Source organism: Indicator indicator, chromosome 8 (assembly GCF_027791375.1).
Source record: "Indicator indicator isolate 239-I01 chromosome 8, UM_Iind_1.1, whole genome shotgun sequence".
Lineage (NCBI taxonomy): Eukaryota > Metazoa > Chordata > Aves > Piciformes > Indicatoridae > Indicator > Indicator indicator.
In genome coordinates, this window is record NC_072017.1 from 35,086,903 (window position 1) to 35,114,329 (window position 27,427).

The window sequence follows — 27,427 nt, forward strand, 5'->3', positions numbered from 1 at the left end:
TTGCCTCCTTTTCTCCAAACTGAGAAGTCCAGATCACTTGAAACTCTTCATAAGACCTTTGGTCACTTAAGTTACCTTTAGACTTTGTCTAAACCCATGAAAGGGGAAAACAAAAAAAAAAAAAAAGGAGAACCAAACAGAGAAATATGAGTGGCTGCTTGTGAATTGTTTATGAAATAGCTCTTAGTGACAATTTGTTCAGATCCTATCCTGTTGTTTACTTCTGTAGACTATGAAAAAGGGTAAGTATCTCATGTAGGTGTTTCAGAAAATTATTTAAAATCATTGAGATCCCTTTTTGTAGTATTTACTTGTGATGCTTTAAACTTCACCTGGATATTTCTGTATAGCCATACAAGCTTTTCACAGTCCTTTGAAAGGATTTTTGAATTTATGTGTAACCATTCTGACCCTGACTTGGAATGGTTACATGTTCCTTGGTTTGGCTTCCCACCATATATTATATTCAAATTAATGTTCAAAGTTGATTCTTGTGACATCATTATTCCTACAATCCTACCTTGTTTTGAGTATCATTTTCTTTTCAGATGGAAGTCTTCAGCTGTCTACTTCTTAATTTTCTTCTCCCCTGTGCTGCATATAATGTATTAACTAATTAAATATATGTATTTGACTGTAAATGGAGATGAGCTGTCTGCTTTTGCTGTCAATACTGCGTGCCATTAGCAAATGTGTTTTTTTCCTTGTTTTAAATGTAAATTTGCATAACGTTTTTGATACTGAAAAAATGTAACTTTTAATCAGTCTTCATTGCAGTAAGTTGAGATGGTACCTCAAGCAGCATTAAGTGAAGGAAAGAAAGCAAACAAAAGCATGGAGAAGTCATGGAAACTGCTGAAAAAGATGCACAGTGATGTATTAGCATGAAGTTAATAGAGGTAAGGGGAACTGTAAAGAAAAGATTAAAAAGTGAGAGTGTTTTCTTGTGTTTCTGTATGCTTCCCATCAGGAGAAGGCAATGGTATCTTCTGTTGAGAGAAATACTGTTTTTTTCAGAAGGCAATTGCATCAGAACTATATTTTTTTTTGACACAGACAAGAGTACCTGACTGATTTTACTTACAGTGCATCATTATCCCCTCCTAGAAGTTAAATAAAATAAGCCATTGGAACAGATTAGACAGAAAAAGCAGAGTGTGGAGACCCCATCTGAGAGCAAGTCTTAGAAGTATATGCATGAAATATGAAGAAGACTTTGGTTTAGTAAAGCTGTTAGACTTCAGTTATGTATGAGAGTATTGAAACTATAATTTCATCTTGTGAAAAAGGAAACTGCAGGACACTAAGTGATGTTCAGTTGAACATTAGTCTCATGCCAGGAGATGTAACAAGAACGGGTAATTACTACGAAGTCTCCACATGTAGTGAATGTTACAAAGCTCAAAAGACTGATGTCAGGCAATGTTAAATGGGTCAGTGCCTGAGATGTTTGATCTATGGAGAAAAAAGATGAGAGGGAAAAAAAGTTAAAAAAATCCAACAAGTGGTGCTAGTAGTGTCACGCAGTCCTGAATTTCTAATAATTTTAAGTCTTTGACCCTTAAAGCATGAATTTGTGTTGCCCAGCCTATGGTGCATGCTGTGAAATTCTTTGAATCCTGTGTTACAGAATAGAATCACAGAATGTACTGGGTTGGAAAGGGACCTTTGAAGGTCACCTAGTCCAAATCCCCTGCAGTGAGCTGGGACACCTCCAACTAGACCAGGCTGCCCAGTTCTTTGATACTGCATTCAGGAGGACTCAGGGTGTGTTGCACAGTCACATGTATGAAGGGATAAGACTACTGAAATACTAGCAACTTTCTCAAGCTTCAGATTTCTTCTTGAAAAATTTTCTTTTAAATGTCTTACATGAACTGTTCACTGTCTTCTGAACATTAAATACCATTTCAGACAATCCCAGTCGAGCATCCTTTTCACTTTATTATTGCATAATATGAAATATGCAGTCAGCTATTTTATCTTTCTCCTTCACTATAAGTGCACAGAGTTTCCGTGTGTCTGGGTATCTTCGTGCTAAACGGCAAAAGAACCAGATGATTTCTTTGATTGAATAAAGGAAAAGCAATAGCTCTGTTATCAGAAGCAGGCTGAGTGATGGCTTTACTTGAAATCTAGTCTATTATTTCATCTCCATGAATGACTAATTATGATTCATCTTTCCAAATACCAGTTATTTCATAAATCCTGCCAGAGAGCACAGCAGTGGAACTGAAGAGCTGCTGTGGAGCTCTGCCAATGAAGTTACTGATGCAGTTACAATATATCTTCATGTAATTTAATCCTCTTGTTGCCTGTGTTGAAGGCACACATTCCAGTAGTCTCACGTTTAAAATCCTTTTATTAAGGATGCTACTCCTTCTCTTGCATATAGTTAGAGCTCTAACGAGGTGCTTTATGCAAAGGATTTAATTGCACCCTTCATAGTATATAGTGAGTCACCATTCCTCTTCAGAAACCTTTATTTTTTTTTTTTAATGACATAAAATGTTTATTTTACCTTGTCATTATGATAATAAGGTGTTGAAGCTCTGGGATCTCCTAGTGCTCCATGTTACCTTTTAATGATTTTCTTTCCATGGTAGCTGTTGTGAATTTTGTCTGTTACAGAAAGTGATTCCTCGGCTTGTCTTTACAAATCATACCATGGGCAACCTCCACTATTTGCTTCCTCTTCTTCACTGCTGAAAGGGCAGTTTTGGTTAATAGCTCAGTCAGTTGACCAATTAATTCTACTCATGAGCTGTAGGAAAGGTAATTTTGTGACTTTGAAAATACGCTTCTGAATAAGTGATATTAAGCATGTGATGGCAACCTTGGACTTTCATGGATAATGTTAAGGAGTGAGATGATGATCTTTTGAAATGCTTTCAGCGTTTCTGGAAATTAGTGCAATAATTTTACTTTGGGGCAAATATGCAAAGCCTACTGGTAAGTTTTTCATGGTGATTTTTCAGCATTTTCTCTCTGCTCACATTCAAAATAATCTTTGAACTGTTACAAGGCAATAGCAGTGACAATACCAGTCAAATTGCATTTTGCTTTCTGAAGAGAGGCTAGCATTTCTCTCTCTTGAAAAAAGTTGTGTAGAAGCAAAAAGAAAAAATGCCTTCGGTTTCACAGGAGGCACCTCATAGTGTAAAGCTGTCAAGGCATGCCTACCATTCTCCCAACTGAAACTTGCCAAAGAAAGTTTTACTCCGGTCTTTCAAAAGTCTGAATATATATGAATGAGAAGATGATCCTAATCTTTCCTTTCATACATCCTCTGCCATAAAAACTTCTTCTGTGTAGTATGTGGGGAAACCCCACTTCTGTATTCCTAACAGTGTCCTGAAAGAAATGGAAATGTCAGTGTTCCCCAGTACTTGGAAAAGTTCTATTGTCTTGGGACCCAGCTGCTACTGCTGCAGTGTCATGGCATATACACAGTACCAGGAAGCAAACTGAGCAACTGAAAATGTGTTCACCATTGTGAGTCAGAATTCCATGTTTGGGTACTAGTTTTTCAAATCTACAAGGCTACATACACTTTAGTATGAAAAATCGCAGAAATAAAAAAGCAGAAGGGCTGCCTTATTAAAGAAGAAAAGTTACATTATGAAAATGAATGTTATAGGAAAGAAACCTTTATGGCATTGCAATTGCATGAAAACTGAACAGGAAATAGTCAAATAATCAGTTCATAAGCAATCCAGAATCTTGTTAGATCAGGAAATACTCATATTGAAAAATATGGAAATAAAATAAATGGGGAAAGAATAGTTTGTGCTTGTCACCTAAAAGCTATTGATTCAAAGCCTAAATTATTCAATGTGAACAGGGTTGATTGGCAGTCATCTTAAAGAAGCATAAGGCTTAATTCACTGAAAATTACAGCAAGATTCACTTTCTATTCAGTAGGTTGAGCATCTGACCTAAGAGGAGCTAATAGTTGACTATCCCATTGTTCAAACTCCAGTATTTTAGCTCTGTGAAGCCAGACATTTGTGCTTAGTTTCCACATATCAGGCACAGTATATGCTGCTGCCTGTGGAGTATGAAGCTAAAATTCAAATATTACCTTTATTTAATGATGAACAGTAAAGCTACAAAAAGAACAGTTTGTGAACATAGAAGACAGTTTGGCAAACAATCACATTTTTTATCAAACTAGATCTCTCATTATTGCTATTTCAAGTAGCCTGTGTTTCTGAAAGAATATACTGTGGTACTTTGTGACACAATTGCAGATGATGTTATCAGGATTCATTTAATGAGGTTTAATGGAACAGTACCTTTCTCTTAGCTTTGAGCTGTTCATGATATTTGTTGGATGTGTCGCCTGGTATTTCTCCTCCCCAGAGGGTAATTCCCACTATGGAGTAAGTGATGCCCATGACAAGCAGGGGAAAGCAGTAGACCAGCACAATCACAATGATATGATACCTGCAATTAAAAAACATTAAGCTGAGGAGTGCTTTCAGAGGAGCTCTGCCTTCTGGCTACTAGAAGTCAGGAGTGCTACTGTAGCACAAAGCATATTTTACATTGACTGGCTAGGCCTCAGTGTTTTCACTTTCTTTTTGAAGGTCTTGAATTGCATTCAAATTTATTTACGTTTTAATGCAAGTACTGTATGGGGTTTCTAGTTCTGAACTTGCACTAGCATAGATTGAGAGTGGCTTTATAAATCATCATGACTAGTGCCTGCAGAATAAGGAATGGGGCTGTTCAGCCTGGAGAAAAGAAGGCTCCAGGGTGATCTTATACCTGAAAGAGGCCTACAAGAAAGTTGAGCAGGGACTTCTTACAAAGGACTTGTAATCATAGGCTGAGAGGGAATGGATTGAAGCTTGAGGAGGGTAGATTTAGACTGAATATTAGGAAGAAATTTTTTACAGTGAGGGTGGTGAGATACTGGACCAGGTTGCCCAGGGAGGTTGTGGATACTCCCCTCCCTGGCTTTGAGCAGCCTGGTCTAGTGGACCAGGTGTCCTTGGCCATGTTGGGGCAAGGGGGGTTTGGAACCAGATGGTCTTTAAGTTCCCTTCCAACCCAAACATTTTATGAATCTATGAATGTTTGTTCTGAAATTATTGAATTATTGCACAGCCAAGTATCCAAAGAGCAAGCTAGTGGTTCTGAGCATTAGTCTGGACCATAAATGAAAGAGGAAAATTAACACAGAGAGACTGAAAGAGTTTGGGCTGTTCAGTCTGGAGAGGAGAAGGCTCCGAGGTGACCTTATTGTGGCCTTCCAGGATCTGAAGGGGGCCTACAAGAAAGCTGGGGAGGGACTTTTTAGGATATCAGGTAGTGACAGGACTAGGGGGAATGGAACAAAGCTGGAAGTGGGGAGATTCAGGCTGGTTGTAAAGAAGTTGTTCTTCCCCATGAGAGTGGTGAGAGCCTGGAATGGGTTGCCCAGGGAGGTGGTTGAAGCCCCCATCCCTGGAGGTGTTTAAGGGCAGGCTGGATGAGGCTCTGGCCAGCCTGACCTAGTGTGAGGTGTCCCTGCCCATGGCAGGGGGGTTGGAACTAGATGATCCTTGTGATCCTTTCCAACCCTGACTGATTCTATGATTCTATGTATTCAAATGGGAAGGCCTTGATAAATGTCCTGTGGTGCCCAAGTACTTCATAAGGCAGATCTCTCGCCTGTGTGCAACATAGTTGTCACTGCTGATGTAAGCACTGAGCGAAAAAAGGATAACTTCTTTTGTCTCCTGTTAACTCCTGGTTATGTGACATCTTCAGATAAAATCCTGGTGAATCATCAGTGAAGAATCCTCAGCCCTCACTGAGAATGACCTTCCTGCTCTAAAAAAAATGTCTGCGCATGGCTTTTAAAGTGATAAAAATTATACATAATTGGGGCCTCTCTCACCTGCCTGAAAGAGCAGAATATCAGATTTGAATCTGGATTGTTACATAGGCTTTCAGCCTTGGACATAGTATTCTTCTTAAATGTCAGTGAAGACATGAAAGGGCAAATAATGTTTTTATGGCTACGTAACTACTTATTCCTAATTCTGGCAGGGGGTTAAATAGGATACATTCAATTTAATTGACTGCTATGTTACACTTCCAGAAACTGTCACCAATTACAGGTTTTGCAGTTTTCTTATTTGAACTGATATCTGATAAAAGTAATTGTAATAGTCTAACAGAATAAAGGGGAAAATCCAACCCTCTGATGAGAGACCCAGAGATAAAAATCTGATCAGGAAAAAGGGATTTTGGTTAAGACGAAAAGGAAGGGTTTTTTTTTGTTTTTTTTTTTTTTTACTTGTGTATTCTGTAGACATTTCTGACTATCTCTGTCTATAGGAGTAGCCACTTTAAGTGACACTATGATGGTAAATATAGTATGGGATAGAGAGCTCTCATAGATGTAGAAGAGGATAAATATGCTCCACTTATCACTTAAAATGCACTCTCTTCCTAGCTTTGAAAATCCCTTCTCAGTGATCAGTGCTATTATTCTGTATGAAACTCTACAGCTCTTGCCAAGCCCATTGCAAGCATAGACCCCACAATCCACAAGTTTAAAAGAACAAAGCCTTACGTAAAATGCTGTTTTGGACCACCTGGCCATGCGACATAGCAAAGAGTTCTCCCAGGCATCGCCTTGGTTATGGAGTATAGGCACTGAGGAAAGGCCAACAGAAAAGCCAAAATCCAGATGCTTCCAATCACCACCTTGGTAGCCATTGCAGATAGCCTAGGTTTCAAGGGATCAATAATGGCCATATACCTGTAAAAGAAAGCAAAAATCTGTGTATAAGAATTAAAGCTTAGGGTTGGGAGAAGGATAAAAGCAGAGATATTTGTCTTGTTGGAATTCTGAAGGCATTGTGCATTTGAATGGTTCAGACTCCATAAAGGCAGTGCTGGAAGAAAAAAAAATGTTCACTGAATATTATTTTAAAGCTGTGGGACATCTGATTAACTGTGTGTATATGAGTAGAGTAACTCTTTCTCAAGGAGTTAGTGAATGCTGTTTCTGCATAACCTTATTCAAAAGCAACAGGGCAGCCAGATCCTCTGTTGCTCTGTGACACAATATTGGGTTTATCTCTAATTAAAAAATCAACAGCCAAGCTGTCAGGATTATTTGACATCTCTCCAAAAGCTACAGCAACCTGACAAGTCTGCATGTAGTTATTCCAGTAGACAAAGACTGACTTCGGATGGTCTGCCAAAGAGCCTCAGACTGCAAGTGGTTCATACAGAGATTGAGAGCGGAGCCATATGAGCATTTCCTGGGGCAATACAATGCAATGATGCAATAAAGGCACTGAGAGAAATAGTTGCATAAAGCATGAAAACATCTCATTTGCTTTCTCAGTTCCTGTGCTCTCAGGTAGGATGGCATTCTGCTTGCTGCCCTGTCTTGCACGGGCAATCAATTCATGTTGATAATTTTACAAGAACACGCAAAAAATAATTTAAAAGTTTACTCTATTTAAAGTTTAAAATCTTAGGAAAAGAAAGCAACAGGAAGGCATCAAGACAGAAAGAAAAGCAGGTCTTATTTTCTGTCTTTTGATCTCGTTATAGATGTAAGGAACAAGGGAGATAGAAATTATGTCTTTTATATACTCCATATTACACGCTTCATGTGTTTTCTACGTTTTTCTTAGTGTGACTATGTGTTTGCTTTCTGGGCTAAATCCTGAATTAATGTATTTCCCACCAACTTTTCTGATCATGCTCTTTTGTTTCATCCAACAATGCCCAAATTATGACTCAAAATCATTAAGCATATTAATTATTTAGGAACACCACTCAAGATTCTTCCACAATTAAGGGAAATGCTGATGACTATCATTCAAAATCACATTTAAATAATTTGTTGAGCTTTGATAAAGTCAGGGAGATACTGGCTATGTGTATGTCCATATTGTGTTACTAATATATTTAACTAACTGTATGTTCTTTAATTTGACATCACAATGTTTTCTGAAACAAAACATGGAAAGGTTTTCTTTGTGTTAATCTCTTGCTTCAGATCCAGAGGGTTTCCAAGTATATTAAAAATCTTTTTATTCATGATCAAAACTATACCGTTTGTGAGTTGATATAGGAGTTAAAGGATCAGCAATTCCAGTCAAGACATTTCCATGGAAGTATTCATTGTACTGCTGTCTTTTCTGAAGTCTTTGACGAGATTGAGTCTATCACTGATCTCCTAAAGGTTCTCTTTTTTCCATTGTAAGGCTTCAGCCTTCATGCCTCATGATTGCCCCTGGCCATGTCTGTTTCAGCTTTTTAATACAGTTAGAAAGTCAAACCACAGCTATTCCACACCACAGCCTATATGTGTAGAGAAAAATATTTTCAGAGCTTTCAGTATTGCTTCCCTCTTTGTGTTATTTTACACTTTCTAAAGGAATTGCAATAAGCAAAAGATGTACTATGACTCTTCCTCTACTCTTTCTGTACATTTCTACGTCATATAAAGATGGTTTGGGACAGACTCAGAGATTATTTTCTATATGGAAAGTTCCATAGGCAGTAATAGGCAATGTAGGGCAAGATGTGGGAAAAAAATCAGTTTGTCTCATCAGCATTAGCAGATACTGTGCTGTTGCTAGACTCTAGGTGTTGCTGTGGGGCTTAGAAGTTAGAAAAGTTAGCTTACTTTATACTTAGAGAATTAATTGTTTTATAAGTAAGCAAGCATAGATTAGTATATCCTATTCCAAAGGGACACTAATATGCAGCTATTGGTATTCTTGTCTATGTTTGTCTTTTTGACATTCATAGATTAAAACCGTTTCAAAGACGTTCATAATGTTTGCTTTTTGTGTTCTCATCTCCTGCCTTGGCTTTAGATCATGTGCACCCTTCTTATAGCATCATAGAATCATTAAGGTTGGAAAAGACCTCCAAGATCATCAAGTCCAACTATCACCCCAACACCACTATGCTCACTAAACCATGTCTTGAAGTGCCATGTCTACAGGATTTTTTGAACATCTTCAGGGGTGGTGAGTCCACCCCCTCCCTGAGCAGGCCATTCCATTGCCAAACCAGTCTATCAGGAAAAAAATTTTCCTAATATCCTAAAACCTAAGCCTCCGCTTGTGCAACTTGATACCATTTCTTCTTGTCCTATTGCTTCTTACAAGGGAGAAGAGACTGATCCCCACCTCACTAGAGTCTCCTTTCAAGTACTTGTAGAGAACAAGAAGGTCTCACCTCAGCCTCCTCATCTCCAGACTAAACAATCCCAGTCCCCTTAGCTGATTCTCGTAAGACTTGCCCTCTAGACCCTTCACCAGCCTCATTGCTCTCCTCTGGACACACTCCAGCAACTTACGCTGTTGGCTCTGTTTCCAAATCCAGGCAGAATTTGAATTGCAGTCAAATTCTGCCACTGATTTGAATCCATCTGTTTGTTGGATGAATAAGTTCTGTTCTGCTGCAATTAGAAGAGTAGCAGACATGTAAAATGAAGCATGATGTTGACATGTCCTAATTGTTATGTTAACATGTCCTAATTGTACACACCTAGGTTCTAGGCAGACTTGGCCAAAATTTGTAGGTACAGACATTAACTACAAGCCAATAATACTAATATTCATAAGCCAATGCTCCTGATAAGAGTTTGTGTACTTTATTCTCTTCATCCATGGTTACTTGCTATACTAAAGAAATTTCATTCAAGATCTTCTTACTTTTTGGAAATTTCACACTTGTGAGATGGGTAATTGTCATGGGTTAAGTTGTTGACCTGTTACAGTAATTATAGAATAGGTATTTTTCTTGGCAAAAATAACTCCATTTATATTTAGCCATCAAATATGTAGTGAATCCAACATCTGCCATCACAGTGTTACTCAGCCTCTAGTGGGCCTGATAACTGTGCTACTACTTCAAAACATCTAAATGCAGTTAGAGTAATCTAAAATAATTTTAGTTCTGAATCATCAATTTTTGTATCTAGAATTCCAAGCCTATCCATTTTGCTGCACCGACATATTTTTTCTCCATAAAAAGTTCCCCTTTCCTTTACCTGCTTTTTTATTTGTTGCAGTTAAACTCCTGGTTTTGGTTTTACATTCTAGCCATTAAAGTGCAGGCTATCTCATCTTGAAAGCAGGAAATCTTGTGAAAATAGACATTGATGGGATTGTTGCCCTCTACCCCCTAGTTCCCTTGTCCTCCAAAGAGTGAGTACAGCTTGGTAATGAAGTTAAGTTTGTAGTCATGAGTCCTTTCTTTCAAATTGAGCTAGCTTGAGCATGGGCTGCCAGATACTGTCCAAAATGCTTGATTATCCTTACCTGTAGTAGATGATAAGCCATAAACAAGTGATAATTTTCACATGCATGTGGGATTCTTAAGGCATTTCCTCCTAGCCTGGAATAATACCATTCAATTGCCAGTTTTCTTCAGATTGTGTATTGATATTATTTTGTGTGCTATTGCCGGATTTCTATTACATTCACATTATTCTTATCCTCAGTTATATTACCCTTGATCTCAACAGGTATCAGCAGTAATTCTGTTGTTTTATCTCCCTGCCTGGTGACTACCCTTGAAAGACGTGGATTGCTTGTGTGAAATGACTCATGCAGCTCTTCTAACTATTGGCTGTCTTGAGTGAGGTAAGTCAAAGGACAAGGATCAGATAAAAAGCAGGCTAGTTGCCCTTTTGCCCTTTTTTTGTTGAAGTTTGAGTGATAAACTGACAGCCTAGCTTTTGCACAAGATAGGCTGCAAAAATGTAGCAGGCAGTTGCAAGATGGGGAGGAAGTGGAGGAGCCTCAATAATGCCTTTGTGCAAGAAGGACTTAGCTGACCAGGGACTATTGATGGCTCTCTCCTACTGAACTTTTGTAACAAATCTGACACGTGGAAACTGCTGAATGCAAAAGTAGGAATAAAAGTGAAATGAGTAAAGAGAAACTAATACAAGGAAAAGTAAAGAAAGATGAATTGTAGAATAACAGCAGATAGAAACTGTGTAGAGAGAGGGGAGAATAGGAAAGGAAAATGGGGTGATGTGAAGGCAGATATTGCCAGGTAAGCAGAACTGGTAGAAAAGGATGTTTTGATAGGAGGGCTCTGTGGTGGCAAGCCCCTTTGCCTCTGCAAGTGTGTGTGAGAGAATTCCCAGAGTTATTGTGTCTGTTACCAGTGAACCATAAACCAGCTGCCACAGGAACAGATGGACTGCTGTCATGTCTTAATGAGTCTTCTGGTTCTCTACTGTACTTTCAAGTGGCCTGAACTCATGCAGTCCTGAAACCAGTGAAAGTGGCAAGTGCTGAGGCATGTGTAGCTCTTGCCATGCTCTGTGCTATTTATATGCAGACTTTGGACCACACCTCTGTCTTCTGACAAGAGAGAGAGAATCAAAACCACTAGAGATAGTAGGCATTTGAGGTAATGGAGGATTTATAAAGGCTACAGGCAACTGAAGACTTGTTACACCACTGAAAAGTATTCTGTAGCCACATGAACATTATTTAGTGAGGGGCTATGCCAATTTGCTTTGCAGTCTTTGGACATTTACTATGAATTCAGTCAGTCACCAGGCTGGAGATATGGGACCCCCTGCCAAACAAAGGTCTCTGGACTCTCGCTTCAGTATTGGCTTCTTAATGTTTTCTCACTGCTGTGGGAGCTGCTAAAATGTTACAGTTTGTTCCATGCAATAAAGCAGGGATACTGAATCTAAATTACATAAAAAACTAACTCATTATGCTCCTTTACCACAACAAGCAGAAGCTATTATTACCCCATGCAACATAAACACCAACACTCAGGAGATATTTATAAGAGGGAGTATACACATTTAGAAATTTAGGGATCTAAATAGTTGCAGGTAGAGACTCAAGCCAATACTTGAAAGAATGTGGATCTCGCAGCATCTGCACCATATTCTACGTAATACTCTAAAGCATTTTTAGATAGCACTTAAGTTTCATCACTAGAATCATGAGCACATGATTTTTTTTTCTTTTCTGTGATCATACTATATCCCACTCTCATGGTTTTTCTTCCAGCTTTAGCTTGTGTCAGTCTTTGTCCCTGGCTAATTACTATTGAAGTCATCATCAGTCTTTCCATTGAAACTGGGGAGAAATCAGTCAGACAGCAAGATGTAATGGCTGGTATATCATGGTGTGCTTGCTGCAATGCTCTTTTTCTTCAAGACTGTATTTTTTTTTATCTGCTGGGGTCAGAATAGATCTAGTTTCCTGCTGGAGTCTACAATTTACTGTTTGGTATTTGTTTCTTGGGTTCATCAAATCAGAAAAATTTGTTTTCTCTGAAATGGTAATAGAGACAGTCCTCATTTGAGTAACCTTGATAAAGTCTTTAAGCTAGTGGATATAACAACATCATAATCATGAGGCTCTTTTGCCCTTTGAAAATAACATAACAGACAAATAGCTGATAAGTACTGTAAAAGATTCTGAAGTTTGTGTAATGGTCCTGACAGTAGAAAGGATAAAAATAATCCTAATTTATCTTTTTTGTAGAATGGCATAAACTAAAACAGGCAGGAAAATATTTCCTCTTCCACACATAATTTAGGAAATTGTAGCAAAAATACATAAGACATTTTAAAAACAAAACAATGTTCAAAATTGGATCCTACAAATGCCATCTGGAGACACAGTTGGAACTCTTTAATCATCCTAAGTGATTTGTGTCACGTGTTTACAGTGTGTTTATAAACTCAGATGGGGGAAAAAAGTAATCAATTCAGCCTTAGATTGTAACAGGAAATTGAGGCTTGACAAAGGAAGAGACAGAGAAAATCATAATGCTTGTATGTAAGTGGCTTGTCAACAGCAGACAGCAGAGTATGCTTCCTTCATGAGTACACAGGTGCTGTTATTGAACAGAAAACAGAACCTGTTTTTCAAACTTTATATTTGGAATCAACTGGTAATTAGGAAGCTTAGGCAGGGAAATTGCTATGATGCCCTTGTGTAAAATATTGTTGTGGAAAACACTACTGAAGATCTCTGTCGGGTAGAGGAGGATGGAATGAACTGTGAGATTTAGAGGGTTTTTTTGCATGATGAAACCCAAATCTTTAGTATTCTTTGATCTTTATTTTCTACCTGCTAGATGGAGGCTGTGTCTTGCCTGGTGGGAGTGGTCTGTATTCATTAATTCGGACTGACTGTCTCCGCAGGAAGAGTGGCTACAGGCATTTTTCTAGGACGGTCTCTGACTGTTGAATCAGATTGCTTTTGGTGGCCAGAGGGATATACAGTGAACAATGTTGCTGTTACACAGTTCTCAGCTAAACCTAACAGCACAAGGAAAGAGTTAATGACAAAAAACAAACACATTGTATGGTTGAGAGATCAGTGGGCAATATCCCTGAGCAATAACTTGGCCTTGATTTACCCAGAGGCACATGTGACAGGGTTGCTGTGCTTTGAGCAGAGAGTAACACTGTAGTTTTTCTGAATTCAGGGCTAGTGTCCAATGCCTTAAAACAGGAATATTGGATTTCTTTAGTATAGCTGAGTTCTTATAAACACTGCAATGCTTTCTGCTTGAGAAACACTTCAGTAACTGATAATAGGCTAGGTTTTTGGATGTATATGATTGCTTTTACACAATGTATTCTATACCTATGCATATTAGAGAAGGGATAACACTTTGGTCTGTCTCTCAAAATGCTAGACTAACTGACTCCCCCTCTGAAGTGTTTCTGTTTTTCTTTGAATAGAGTACATCTGGGCTTTCAAGGGCCAATATCAATGCAAATTCTGCAAAACCAGCTCAATCTGCACAAACTATAACCCACTCTTGTTACTGCCTGCATTTCTGACATTGCCATCTGAATGCCTGCCTCCTTCTTTCTGCATTTTTTTTGGAAATAGTTCTCATTTAGGTGAATAATTATGTGAATGGTACAAATTTCTGCCCTGGTTGGTAAACCAGACAGAAATGCATCCATGTAGCCAATAATACTAAAAAACCAATACCAAACAAAACAACAAACCCCAACCAAAAAAACCACAAACCCCAGCTTCAACCCTTGACTGTCTTTGAAAAAGTACTTCAGGCTACATTATGTATTAAACCACAGATATATCTTCTAATAGTTTTCCTGAAGCTATGAATAAAATCACTGAGAAAATGTTTTTAAGGCTAAGACTGTCTAAGATGAACTTCCCATTTGAACATATGGTTCAAACTTGTCAGATGCTGTTTCTTGCCTTGAACGAGAAGACATGGGGTTAGTCACTCTTGTAAATGTTGCTTATACACCTCGAGGTATTGGCTTATCAACCTCTTTTTTTTTTTTCCCCCACCGCATAGTTTGAAAGTAGCTTGTTAAATATAATATTTACTCCATGAAAAACAAAGAGGGGAAAAAATAGCTTATCTTTATCCCCAGGCTCTCTCAGTATGTTATTGATAACATAATTCTGTCATGGGTTTTGACCAAAGCTCAAACCCACTTTTTTTTTTTTTTTTCTAACTATTATGAGTTTGTATCATAGCAAGAAATGGATTGTTTTTCCAATGTCTCTGGCAGCCTGAATCTTGTGGCTGTTGCATCAGGATGTTCTGCAGGAATTATTTCACCTCTTTCTCAGAAAGAAAGAAAGAAAGAGTATTGTAAACCAAAGAAAATAATTCTGGGTCCTCAAGTCATAAAGGCTCCTTTATGTCTCTCCTCTTGATTTCTGAACCCTTAATGCTCTCCTGTTCAACTCTTTCTCTCCAGTTCTGAGGAGCAGTATTTTTCAGAGGGTAGCCTAGATACTCAGTCCAGAAATAGGATGGGCTTCTCCTTAAAATATAAATTTGGGGAACACAGAGAAACAGGGATTTCCCATTTCAATTCTATATTCTGTTCTATTTTATTGGCAAAGTAGTAGGAGTAATAATAGTGATAAATTTAAAAGCATGATATGCAGTGACAACAGCTGATTCATGAAGTCATGATTATGAAGTCATCCATTAGTTTGGAAAAAAAAAAAGGATTAAAAAAAGCTGTATTGAACTTTAGTTTGGGGGTATGACAGGTAGCGTTTTATGTAGCTATGTTATACCAGAGGCAGCTAAAGCTAACTAACAAAATGTAATTTTGTGGAGAAATCCAGCATAGTGAGTTTACAGGAGCTACATTCTCAGATATGAGGGGGAGGTCATCTCTCAGGAAAATCCAGCTTTTTTTCTTGTTCCTGTGATCATCTGTCTCTCCTTGGACTTCAGTGCAAATTCTCCTTTAACATGGAAACCATTTACTTTGAGGTATCAGTTTGAGGCAAGTGTGAGATGGGGCAAAGGCTGCATTTCTGTTTGAGTTGAGCACAGGATAGCAGCTGGCTGGGCGATGCAGATTTCCTGCCTGCCACTACTGAAGCCTCTATCTATTGACCAAGCACATATACAAGAATGCAAGTACCAGTATACATCATCTTGGTGTGCGTTTTTTTTGCTGGAACTGCTGCTATATGACTACAAAATGGGGCCAGACCCTGTGCACACCATATCCTAACCTGTTAGACATATTTGAGGTAATTTTTTCACACACACATTTCCCTATACTTCAGCATATCTGAGCATATAGGGGAAGTAACAGATACTTGACTCCCAATGCAGATAATCTGATTCTACATTGAAATGGTCATGTGTAATTTGTCAGAAGTATTAGTTTAAAACGTTTATGGCACATGAAAGCCTTGAGCAATTTGTCCGAGGAATAGGAACTCATGCAGAGACAGATACTAAAATGTATCCTACTGGCAAGACAATACATTTTATAATGTACCAACTGCCTACTTCATAATTTCGGTAACAGATTCCGTTATAGGACATGTGGTACTACTTTTTGACAATAATATCTGCTCTTACAACATACACATGAAGAGGATGAAGAGCCTAAGTCACAGAATCACAGAATTAACTAGGTTGGAAAAGACCTTTGAGATCATCAAGTCTAACCTATCATCTAGCACCATGTGATCAACTAAACCATGGCACTAAGTGCTTCATCCAGTCTTTTTTTAAACACTTCCAGGGACAGTGATTCCACCACCTCCCTGGGCGGCCCATTCCAATGGCCAAGCACTCTTTCCGTGAAGAATTTCTTCCTAACCTCCAGCCTGAACTTCCCCTGGTGCAGCTTGAGACTGTGTCCTCTCCTTCTGTCACTGGCTGCCTGGGAGAAGAGACCAAGCCCCACACCTGGCTACCACCTCACCTCAGGTAGTTGTAGAGAGCAATAAGATCTCTCTTGAGCCTTCTCTTCTGCAGGCTAAACAACCCCAGCCCCCTTATCCACTCCCCACAGGGCTTGTGCTCCAGACCCCTCACCAGCCTTGGTGCCTTTCTCTGGACACATTCAAGCAACTCAACATCTTTCTTGAATTGAGGGGCCCAAAACTGGACACAGTACTCAAGGTGTGGCCTAACCAGTGCTGAGTACAGGGGAAGAATGACTTCCCTAGTCCTGCTGGCCACACTACCGCTGATACAGACCAGGATGCCATTGGCCTTCTTGGCCAACGACAGGTTTTTTAATGCTATATTGCTACATCTCCAAGTGATGTTTTAAGGATCTGTGTGTATACACACAATGAATTCAGATTTCCTCTGATGGACTGAGTCACGTATTTATGCCTTGCAACTGTTTTCTGTTACAAGCTTGTATCTTACTACTTATGCTGGAGTCTAATGAGCGTATAGAGGGACTATTAACAGCCATCAATAACTGACCAACATCACAGATAAATAGAAAACCAGCCAGTATATATGTGCTTAGGTAGACATATTAGAAGTCTAAGAAATAAGGTAGGAAACTGGAAAAACAAGTTTTGAAGAAGGTTATTTGTGTAATAGGCGTACTAGAAGCTAGATAGAAGGAATGTAACACCAGTAATAAGATTCATAAAAAAGAAGAGGAGGTTATGGAAGGGGGGGGGAATGGATGTTAAATACAGTTTAAAACAAATATATTCATCAATGCTATAGAATTTGATGGTTTGAAACTCCAAGTATGATTCTGAAAAAGTAAATTTCAGGACTGTACACTCAGCTAATTCAGAGTTAGAATGGTGACATGCCAAAAGAAATTAGAAGGCTGTGGTAGCAGCTAATGCAATAATAATAGAAGATACCAGTGATTTCTGTGCAGGCATGCCATATATTCTTGGTCAACATTAATGACTGCTGTATGGAACATCTAAAAGGAGGAGCCCAAAGTAAACAAGGAGCTCTTGAATTAGTCTTCAACAGTGTTTATCCATTAAGTAGTGCCTAGAGGATTGTTAGTTTTAACCTCTGCAGAAACAATAAGGGACCAAAATAAAGCTGTTAGGGTAGTGTTCCATTTGAAAAGGAGGAAGCTTGAGGAAGCTTATTAAAAAGAAATGAGAAAGCAAGCAAAACAAAAAGAAAGACTTCTAATAAGAAGAATCAATTGCATTCTGAAACATGGAGGCTCTCTAGTTATCTAATATTTTATTAGTGAAGCTTAATTTAGTTTTGAGTCTGATGTTCAGATAAGTGAGTGTAGGAGTGCTGAGAAAGATCGGACCATGGCTCTTGGATTTTGGTTCTCATTCTGCTGCAAATTGGTTGATTATTTGATCTTTCAATCAAGTTTCTAAAAACATTTATCTTAATGTCAATATTATCCATATCAGCAGCATGATGCTCTGTAGTCACACTTAAGTTAGCTAGCTGTCTGAGATACCAGACATAAGAGTTCTAATATACCTGTCTTTTATCTCTAACTTTAATAGCCTTTTTCTTTCTAAAAATTGTATCCACAGACACAATTCTGTGCAATAAATACAAAGAGGGAGTTTTGTAACAGCTTTGTTGGACTGGACGAGCATGTAATAAAGTTCTGTATCAGGCTGTAGGTCAAAATGGGGGCATTTCATTATATCAGAAGGACCTAAAAGAAAAAGATCTGGGACATGTTCAAGTTTTAAGTTTTAGAAATGGTGATTTGCTTTGATAATCTCCTAATCTGAAGCTAATTATTGGATTTATTGTTAACAGCTCACTGAAGCACAAAATTTTAACAGCATCAGAGTTTATGTCAATACAATCTGTGAGGAAAGTTTTGTGATTGAAAAAACAAGTGCATGAAAGTGGAACTCTCTATAACATTGGACTTTTTTGTTATTATTCTATTATAGTATCATTGACTCTGCAAGTAGCTGATCTGGAAAATGAGCTGGGATTTTTGCAGAGTATAAGACTAGGATAGATGATTAACATTTAGCAGAACCTGATCTTTAGAAAGGGCAATATCGTATCCACACTTTTCCCCTTTCCTAATGATTTGTTTAGAAAAGTTACCTAGGTCTCCTCGATGCCATTATATTGACCTATGTTGAGCAGCAGTTAGTCTTGCAGGTTGTTTTGCAGTAATGCAGAACATGGATGTATCATAAACGTAATTTTATTTTTATTTGTGTGGAATATTGGCATATGTCAGTCCTTGCAATTACTTTTGCATATGAGGAAATCTAACATGTGTGTAATAGCTCTACAAAGAACAAAAGTTTGTTTGCATACTGGGAAGAAAAGAAATGCTAAGATGTGAACAGGATCAGCAGCTAGTCACTGCCATGGTTAGAATACCTTGTTTAATTCCAGAGCAGCTGCTTTTACAAAGAGTTAAACTTGTTGAAATGAGGAAATCATCATGGAATTGCTGGGAGAACAATAACTGAGGAAGTCATAATCTAGATGTGCTAATAACATGGAGGAAATGTGTAAAAAATATACTAAGTGCTCTACTGTGAGACAGGTTATTTTATGCTATGTTGCTACACCTCCAAGCTTCCACTGGTCCCATCAGATATCAGCAGAGAATTTCCAGGCCTACACACACAACTGTTTGCATGATGTGGTAATCTTGGGATTGGAAATTAATTGCCAGCATACATAAACCACCTCTTTTGCATGCTGAGAGCTAGTAGGAAGGGATAGTGGTTCTTCAATGGCAGAGATAGATGGCTTAAATTCTGCCTGAGTTACTGCCTTCGGTATGTCTGAAAACTGTACCACAGCCAGTAGTCACAGGTGGAGTTAAGACATGTGACCCTTTAGGATGATGCACTGGCCAGTGGCAAAGCTTATTGGCTCCAGAACTTTCCCCTGTTTGGTTTATATTAGGCTATTTTAGAAGTTTATGTCCATAAGGCAGCTAAAGAAACTATTGCACTGGATGCAATGTAACTGTAGTACTGTGTGACATGAGCTATAGAAGAATGAATGGATAAATGTCTATGAAGCAGTAGAGTGTAAAACCTATGCTGCTTCTGATATTTGAGCTGACTTGGTTAAAGCTACCTGTGGCATCTCTGCAGTAGACTGCAAACTGCCTCTTGGAAAACAGCAGGAGACGGGAAAAAGACCACCAGGAAGAGGTGGACAGAAGAGTGAACAAACTCGCTTAAATATGAGTTCAGTTACCAGGTGGTTATGCAGCAGTCTTGGGTACTTTCATCCTCAGCTCCAGAAGGAGCACACCCCACTAGAGGAACTAACTGCCTGCTCCACAACAGTCTGTGTCAGTCCAGTGCACACAATTTAAGTCCTACAGAACCCGATGTGAAAGGAAATGTGTACTGCACAAGATCTCTCATAAGTGATGTCGAGACTCATGGGGATTCACTCATACTGTGAATATTTGAATGTTCTAAAACTATCAGTGGAGCATATCACAACAAACTTTTCAGTGAGTTACAACCCACAACCTTTCAGTATTTTGGGAATATTAATTTCTACTGGGAAATCATGTGATCCCATAATCCCAGTTCCCTCAGTAGCTTTGTCCTAATATGTAGTTTTAAAAAAAATAATGATTTAAATGAACATGAGTGTGTAAAGATGAGTTTACTTTGTGAGAACTAAAGAAGAATGTTCTGTCTGAAGCACTGTCTGAACTTCTACAGTAGCTAAATGGGAATCTAAGTTCTTAAAAATGTCCAACTAGCAGATCTGGGGCCTCAAAAGACATTCCTTGGGTTTTGCTTTGATTCTTAGTTTTCCTCTTGTGACTGTAGAGGTGTGTTACAGAGGTAGCACAGGTTAAGGTACTGAATCCAGATGAGTGTGATTTGGTACACAAGGAGAAGGAATAGCAATGTGAATAGGGAAGGAGGGATAGACTGCTCCTCTGTTTGTTTTACACCTGCTCCTTGGTACTACAGAGAGCTCACCTAAACACAGGGACAATTTTGATTTGTCTTTAGGGGCAAGTGAACTTGGAGATGTGGTGGAGGCGGAAATGGTGGTTTCTCCATGAGTTTTCAGATGAGAGAGATCACCGTGAATAATAGTAGTAACTGACTCACTCCTGAGCACCACTGTCTCACATTCCCAAACCAAGGAAAACATTTGCAGTATATTGTATCTGACTATTGCACTTCAGTCAGTGTGGAGCAGAGCTATTTTTCCTTCACTCTGGAAATGCACCCTTTGGATTCCAGAAGAACTGTATTCACTGTTATTTCCAGTTTCCTAGCATAAATGTAGGAACTTTCAAGATAGTACTACGTCTCTGGGTGTATTTTTGTCAGGAAAATGGAAAAACCTCACTCAGAGCATCCTAGTAACTACTCAGCTAATGACATGATCTACTGCAGCAATAACAGATAAATCCCCAGCATCAGCTAAAATCTTTTTATCTTTCTGAAAGCCTCCACATAGGTGAGAATCTTAAAATAATCCGAAATTGGCAATGGAAGAAGGCTTAGTCTGGTTAAAGATAGTATCGTTTGCTTTACACTACCTCTTCCATTATTAATGAGAAGCAACAGCTGGAAACAAAATATATCACTGGCAAGAGGAAAGCGTACTCATTTTCTTCTGTTTTCACCCATCCCCAGAGTAGAGAGGTAGAAGAGTTGCTAATAATCTCATTTTCTCTTTCATTTTTAGTTTTATAGATCGGAAATGTATCCAGCTGAGAATGCCACCTAAAATTTGTAATTAGTTGAGCCAGCAAAAAAGTATTATGAACTTGTCCACAGAGCAAACAAAAGATAAAACAATCTTGGCACCTGGAAATGAGAAATAACATTTCAGAAGATGGATTAAGCCTCATAAAATCTTAATAACCCAGCATTACTGGGAAATACTGCAGTTCTGCCAGGTCGGTTAAGGCAAAGTGAATAATTGTGCCTTAATTGTGAGCACCTTTTCTAAATTCAGTTAATTTCTCAGCACCTCTGAGAGGGATGGTTCATTAAAGTATCTCTGTTGGAAATCTGACAGCTACAGGTTCCCTTTTACTGTATGAAGACTACAGCTGTCCTATTCCATTATTATCAAGAGCACAAAGGTAAAGTTTTTCCCTGTCCTATTTTCTTTCACAGTCACAAAGGCTTGTTTTGCTGCAAGTAATTACAAAAAAAGCAAACCCTTTGAAACCATGTTCTTACCAGCTCTCAGATATGCACAGATGGCAATACAAGTAGTCTCATTAGTTAAAATCAGAAGGAAGCAAGCAGCTCAGAGCTGTCTGGGTGAAGAGCTATTAAAAACAGAGTCTGGAGTGATTTCTGAGGAGGGTGAAAATGCCTCGGCCAGCTGCAGAAATACAAAAAGGAGGGAAATTTGAAATCTTTGCCCTTCACACAATCTCCACAACTCCTTATCAGTGCGAGTTAGATGACTTAACTGAGGGACAGATACTGTTTTCACAGATGGGGGAGCAAAACCCCGAGCAATGTCTGCTGCTACAGGATGACTATTAAAAGAGCACAGAGTGCAGACGAAATCAGAAAGCAGAAGTGTTTGTTGTAATTGAAAGCAATAGAGTAAAACCAATGAGGGGGTGAAGGAGAAAGATCAAAGGGAGAAAAACAGCGTAAGAGAGAGATCTGAAAGTACAGAGGAGCACAACTGATGAACTGTTGAGGGCTCTGCCTCTCATCATTTCATGATTATCTCTGCATTTTTACTTCAGCAGAGAATCTGACCTCAGTCTTCTCACCCCTAAACTTTTCCTCTCTTTTCTCACCTGTCCACAGCTATCGCTGTCATGGAGTAGATGCTGGCGAAGACAGCTGTGATTGGGAAGAAGTTGTGGAAGCGGCAGTAAGCCTCTCCAAAGTACCACTCACTGTGCAGCGCATAGATGAAGTTGATGAGGGTATTGAAAGCAGCCATGGAGGCATCAGAGAAGGCCAGGTTCACCAGGAAGTAATTGGTCACTGTCCTCATGCGCTTGTGAGCCAGGATAATCCAGATGACAATGAGATTTCCAAACACAGCAACTGCCACCACACTACCATAAGCCAGAGACCACAGGGCAATGCGCCAAGAGGGTTGCACAAACTGATTGGAGAAGTTGGCTGCCGAGGATGCTACAGGGGGAGAAGCATTTCCAGCTGGCACTCCCAGCACCTCTCTCCAGGTATCACCTGCTGCTGCAAGGCTCATGTTCCACCTGGTACTCATACTCATGTTCCAGTTGGCTGTGGGGACAGAAGTCATCTTAGTGTAGTTCTCCTCTCTTACAGCAATGATGTGCCTCTGCCACCTCCCTCTCCCAAGCCTTCCTGACCAACAGGTAAGAAGAAGAAGGAAATTAAAAAGGAAGTAAGGTAGCACAGCAGGTACTGGGCAGTAGAGATCTCTCAAAAGAAGCTTTAGCTGGACTGTTCAAACTGTTAGAGATGCTGCACCAGCTGAGTCAGGAGAGCTACCTCTGAGTAGAACAGCATCACCTTTCCTTCTCTGCACAGACACCTCTTGCTTTTGGTTTTGCTGAAGGAGAAGGGGACTGGGAGCCAAGGCGTATTTTATAGGCTTGTGAGTTCCCAGCGTCATGAAGGGAGCGGAGCGAAAAGCTCTGTCCGTTGGTTGGTAAGTTAACACCTCTTTCTGTTCTCCCTCCTCCCCTTTTATTTCATTCATTGCCAGCAGCAGGCACTTTCAGGAGCTGCAGAGAGTGCCATGAGGAAAATGAATTCTCATCTCATTTAGGTTGAGAGATTTGGTTTATATTGCCTTTCTTTAAGTTTCATTATTGTGCTTCCTTTTTAAATAGTCTTTTTGCCCTGTCTTTGCAGGGCTAATTAGCCGACTTGGTTGAACATCCCAGGACTGAGACTGCTTTTTATTAAAGCTGTTTTCAGATGAATATATTCCAGATGAATTCAGATCTGCTTTTATGCTGCTGTCTCTTCATTTAGTACATGCTTTCCTTTTAACCATTCTGTTAACTACGGATTTGGAATAGTGAGCCATTTCAGACAAATAAATACATCCTGCTGCTCTCTAATTTTATTTTTGAATCTGTAATGTGTAACTGACATCAAGAAACATTTATGAAATTAAAATGTGCCTTTTTTTTTTTCTTACACTGATAACTTTGTAAAGCCATTTGCATGTTCAGCAGGCACTGATTTTTGTCTATGCAGCCCTAAGCATAAATGTCCTTAAATATGGATAAAATGGTAGCGGGTTGGGTGTTTTTTTGTGTGCCTTTGAAAAAGAATTTAAAAATTAGTTGTATTTATTTGCATTTATTCCACACTTTAGTACTAATATTATTTTTAGCAAACAATGTTTTTATATGCAGAGAGTTCTATACTGGCAGAAAAGGGTAAACGAGGAAATTTAACACCTGATGTTTTCACATCTAAGAAATCAGTTTTCATGTTAATATGTTAACAGCAGCTGGCCCTGGGAATTGCATGCTTCATGCAAGGGTTGATTGCAAGGGACTGCAACTGACAGACCTTTGTTATTCAATAGGCTGCAGTCTTTAGGGAGAAAATGTGTTTTAGTGCTGATCCGCTCCATGATTCAACAATTTAGAGCTACTACTTGTCATCAGCAGAGATTTCAGCTGTATCACAGCAGTAGGAACTATTCAATACCCCTATCAGTAATGACACATTCTACATTTTTTTTAAACAAAAGCTTCATACAAATATTAAATATTCCTGGTGTGCCACTTGCTCCCTGCGGTATTTACGCAGTGGAAGTAGTGTCTGCACTTTGTCAGGTCTTTGCTGCAGTTTTAATTTGAATAACTGCAGCTCTACCCAGTTCTGTATGCTTCTCACTTCTTACCATCTGACACAATCCCAAGCAGCTACCCACCTCTAGCTTACTAGTTCTGCTGAAAACCACCCTTCTCTACAGCATGTCTAGATCTTGCACTGCAAATCCTCATCACAGGAAAACTACTGCAGTTAATTCCACAGTTTCATTTTGAGCCCCAAATCTTCCATCCATGTCCTCTCCCTGGAGGCAAGCGAGTCTGAAGAAGGGAGCAGTAGTTCACAGGCCATTTCCCCAGCAGGCTTCTTGCCATGTTCTCAAGAGGTACCATGGTAAAAAAGCATACCAGCAGAGGTTGTAGTAGTGCTCCATGGCTAAACCACTTTGAAGTTATCTCTCCAGAAAACTGTAAGATATATTTCTCTGCCTTTTGGGCACATATAGAGGGAATGTTGGGAAGGCAGTGAAGGATAAGCAGTTGGGTAAGTCAGGTGCATTCCTCCAATAAAATCACTGAGGTGCTGGCTAGAGGGTTAGTAGCTAGGGCTCCTTTTTGTATCATATTGTCCAAAGTATAGACCAGTGGGATAGACAGAGATAATCCCATACCTGGGCAAAAAAATCTGACTTGTAATAAATTTTCTAAATCACCAGCCAAATCCAAGTAAGAAGTTGAATGAGGTATGGTAAATAAAATCTCTGAGTTTGAATGTTGAAAGAATTCAAATGGTGGTTCCAATGAGTGAGGAATGCTGGATTGATTAGTTATAGTAGAGACTTAGATATTCAGCTCTTGACTCTAGAACATTCACTCAGGTATTTCATATGGCTATGAGCCAGAAGGCATAAAGCCAGTTTTGTGCCTTTCCACGTTTGTGCCCAAACTAGGAACTCCAGACCATATCCTTTCACCAAGTTGAAGTGTTTTCCACATTCCTACACCACCTGCCCACATCCTTGTGTCACATGATTCTCTTGCTTCCACCCCACTTCTCCCAACCTTGTTTTCCTCAGTTTCAGCAGAGACATAAGGACTTTATTTCTTGCACACAGTACTGTTAAATGAGCAGCAGAGTGCAAACATACAGGAACAGATGACTGTATAAAACTTGCAGTAACTTCCCTTGTATAGAAACACAAAGGCTCTTCATTTGCATTACTTGCTCTGTATAGTTCATTGAGTCACATTCTGGTCACAAGTGTAAATTGTCTCAGGGGTAAGTTTCCCTGAAAAATGTGCAATATGCAGTTGTTCTGTACCAAGGCTGCTAGCTAGGGGCCATATATTGATAGAGAGCAGGAGTCTAATTTATTCTTCCTGATTTCTCACAGTAACGAGGCTTGTTCTAGCTCTTTGTCTTGGAAAATTTCTTGCAATTGCATGCTGAGTGTTCTGGAGAGACCATTCCTATGTGTCTTTTGCAAATCTATCATTTTCCATAACCAGTGCAACCAAGGGAAGTTGTTCCCCTTAGTGCATTCCTAGTCACAGTATGAGAAGTCAGGACAAGTCAACATCTCTTAATGCAAGCAAGGTTCTTGAGACTTCCTTTAAACAAAAATCAGGAAGGTTTTTGTAGTCTGTTTGTGCAATGTCAGCCTAGATCATCAACACAGGATGGGAGCAAAAGTGTCAGCTTTGCAGTGTAGAAATGAAAGTATCATTGGATCTTGGCTTCCTGTTCAGGGGCAACCTGAGGAAACTGAGAAAATATTCCACTCCTGTGGGGAGTTTTTCATACACTGTGCCCTTCCCCGTTCCCTCTCCTCCATGCATGAGGGAAAGAAAAATTCTGGGGTACCATTAGCATAATAGACAACACAGATTTTTCATTAGTAGCTTGCTCAGTAAATTGGATGTTATCTGCTGTGTTGCAGCAGATATCCAAATTTGGCAGAACATAGGGCAGAGTATCTGGAGTTACGTTGTTTTGAAAAGTGGAACACTGAACAGCACATGGCAAATGTTGGGCATCTGGGTCATCCTCACATGGGGGGCATTTACTGTTTCTTTTGGAGACAACTGTAAAAATTGTCTAGAATAAATTCTCTGTGCTCTGGCTTTCATTCTTATTGAAACTTCAGAGGAGCACTCTGGTACAATCAATTGCAGCAAACCCAGACGTGCCTTTTAGCACCTACCTTGCTAGCTTTTTGTTTAGCTTATTAAGGAAGGAGGTTAGGCAGCCAGCAGTTGGCTCTTGGAGAGGGAATTCACTTGGACAGTGAAGTCAGTTGTGCTTCTCCATCAAAATTTGTATTATTATACATATACTGATTTAAATTCTATCAGCTGAAGGTCAGCGTTCACTTTCTCAAATAAACTGCAGGGTGACTTTGTGAAAACATTTGTTTTACTTCTGAGTAGCAAAAACTGCTTGACTTTTGCAACAGAGCCATACAAAAACTAGTTACGGAGGGTAACCATTCTGGCATTTTCTTCTGAAACTGTTACAGGTACACGATTTCTTAAGTTAACTTTTGACTATTCCAGTTTAGCATATTTGCAGTGGGAATGTTTTGTTTTCATCAAGGTAAGACTGTACTCAATTTTAAAGACTGCTTTCTGGTTGTCTACTACTTGCTGCTCTCCGTTGCCTTTCCATTGATAACTACTTTGTAGTTGTACAGTTAGCTGCGGTTACACTTGCAGCTATTAGCAGTTCCCCATTCCCAGCTTCACAGAAATACTTAGAAATGCTATTTATAAGACTATGATTTCATCTTCTACAAGTCCTCTGATGTACTTGAAGTTTTCACGAGAAGTCACTATTCCACTAAATTAATCTGTATCCTATGGGGAAGAGCCAGAGGATATCAGTAGTATTGTACAGGTAGGGATTTGTAGCACAACAGCAGCCTGCTCACCATAGCTATTTAGCATGAGTGTTAATTGTATCAGTGTTAATTACAGCAGTTCTGCTTCACACCACTTGTCCTCTGGGCTTCTTTTCTTTTGTGTATGGCACTGAGGGCATTGCTAACCTAGCTTTTGAGTTTGGATTTGCTTACTTGATTAGACTTAGCCTAATGACTTAATTCCCTGACTCCTTTCACCACCCAGCTGGAAGAGATCCTTCAGCAGCAGCTTTAGTGGTTCAAATTTTCTTTCAGCTTTGATATTTCCTGATGCTTACCTCATCAGGAGTCAATCTCATGCAAAGTTTCAGCTGTGGGAGAAGAATTTTTGCAATTTAAGAATGTTCAGCACAGTCTTGTTTGCTTCTTAGCATTGTGCTGCTATCATGACAACATCAACCTACCTGGATTTTGAACTGTTTGCTTTTATTTGTGTAGCTTAAAATACATCTGGAAAACTCAGTTTGAACTTGATTTCTGATTATTGCTTATGTATGCAAAAGTATTCTTCCTGGCAACAAATGAAAACAACTCAGTAGGATATTGGGCAGCTTCAAAAGCATGTGAAGAAGGATGTTCC

General features: G+C 39.2%; 1 protein-coding gene across 1 annotated transcript in view; it reads right to left on the reverse strand.

The window, feature by feature from the left end:
• TACR3 (tachykinin receptor 3) overlaps positions 1–22,470 on the reverse strand; it is a 38,658-nt gene extending 16,188 nt beyond the window's left edge. The window contains exons 1-3 of the mRNA XM_054383080.1: positions 21,995–22,470; positions 6,572–6,760; positions 4,299–4,449 (exon numbers count right to left, since the gene is read on the reverse strand). Coding sequence (XP_054239055.1) covers positions 4,299–4,449; positions 6,572–6,760; positions 21,995–22,470 — 816 coding nt within the window. The remainder of the gene's footprint in view (positions 1–4,298; positions 4,450–6,571; positions 6,761–21,994) is intronic.
• Between the last annotated feature and the right edge of the window lie 4,957 nt (positions 22,471–27,427).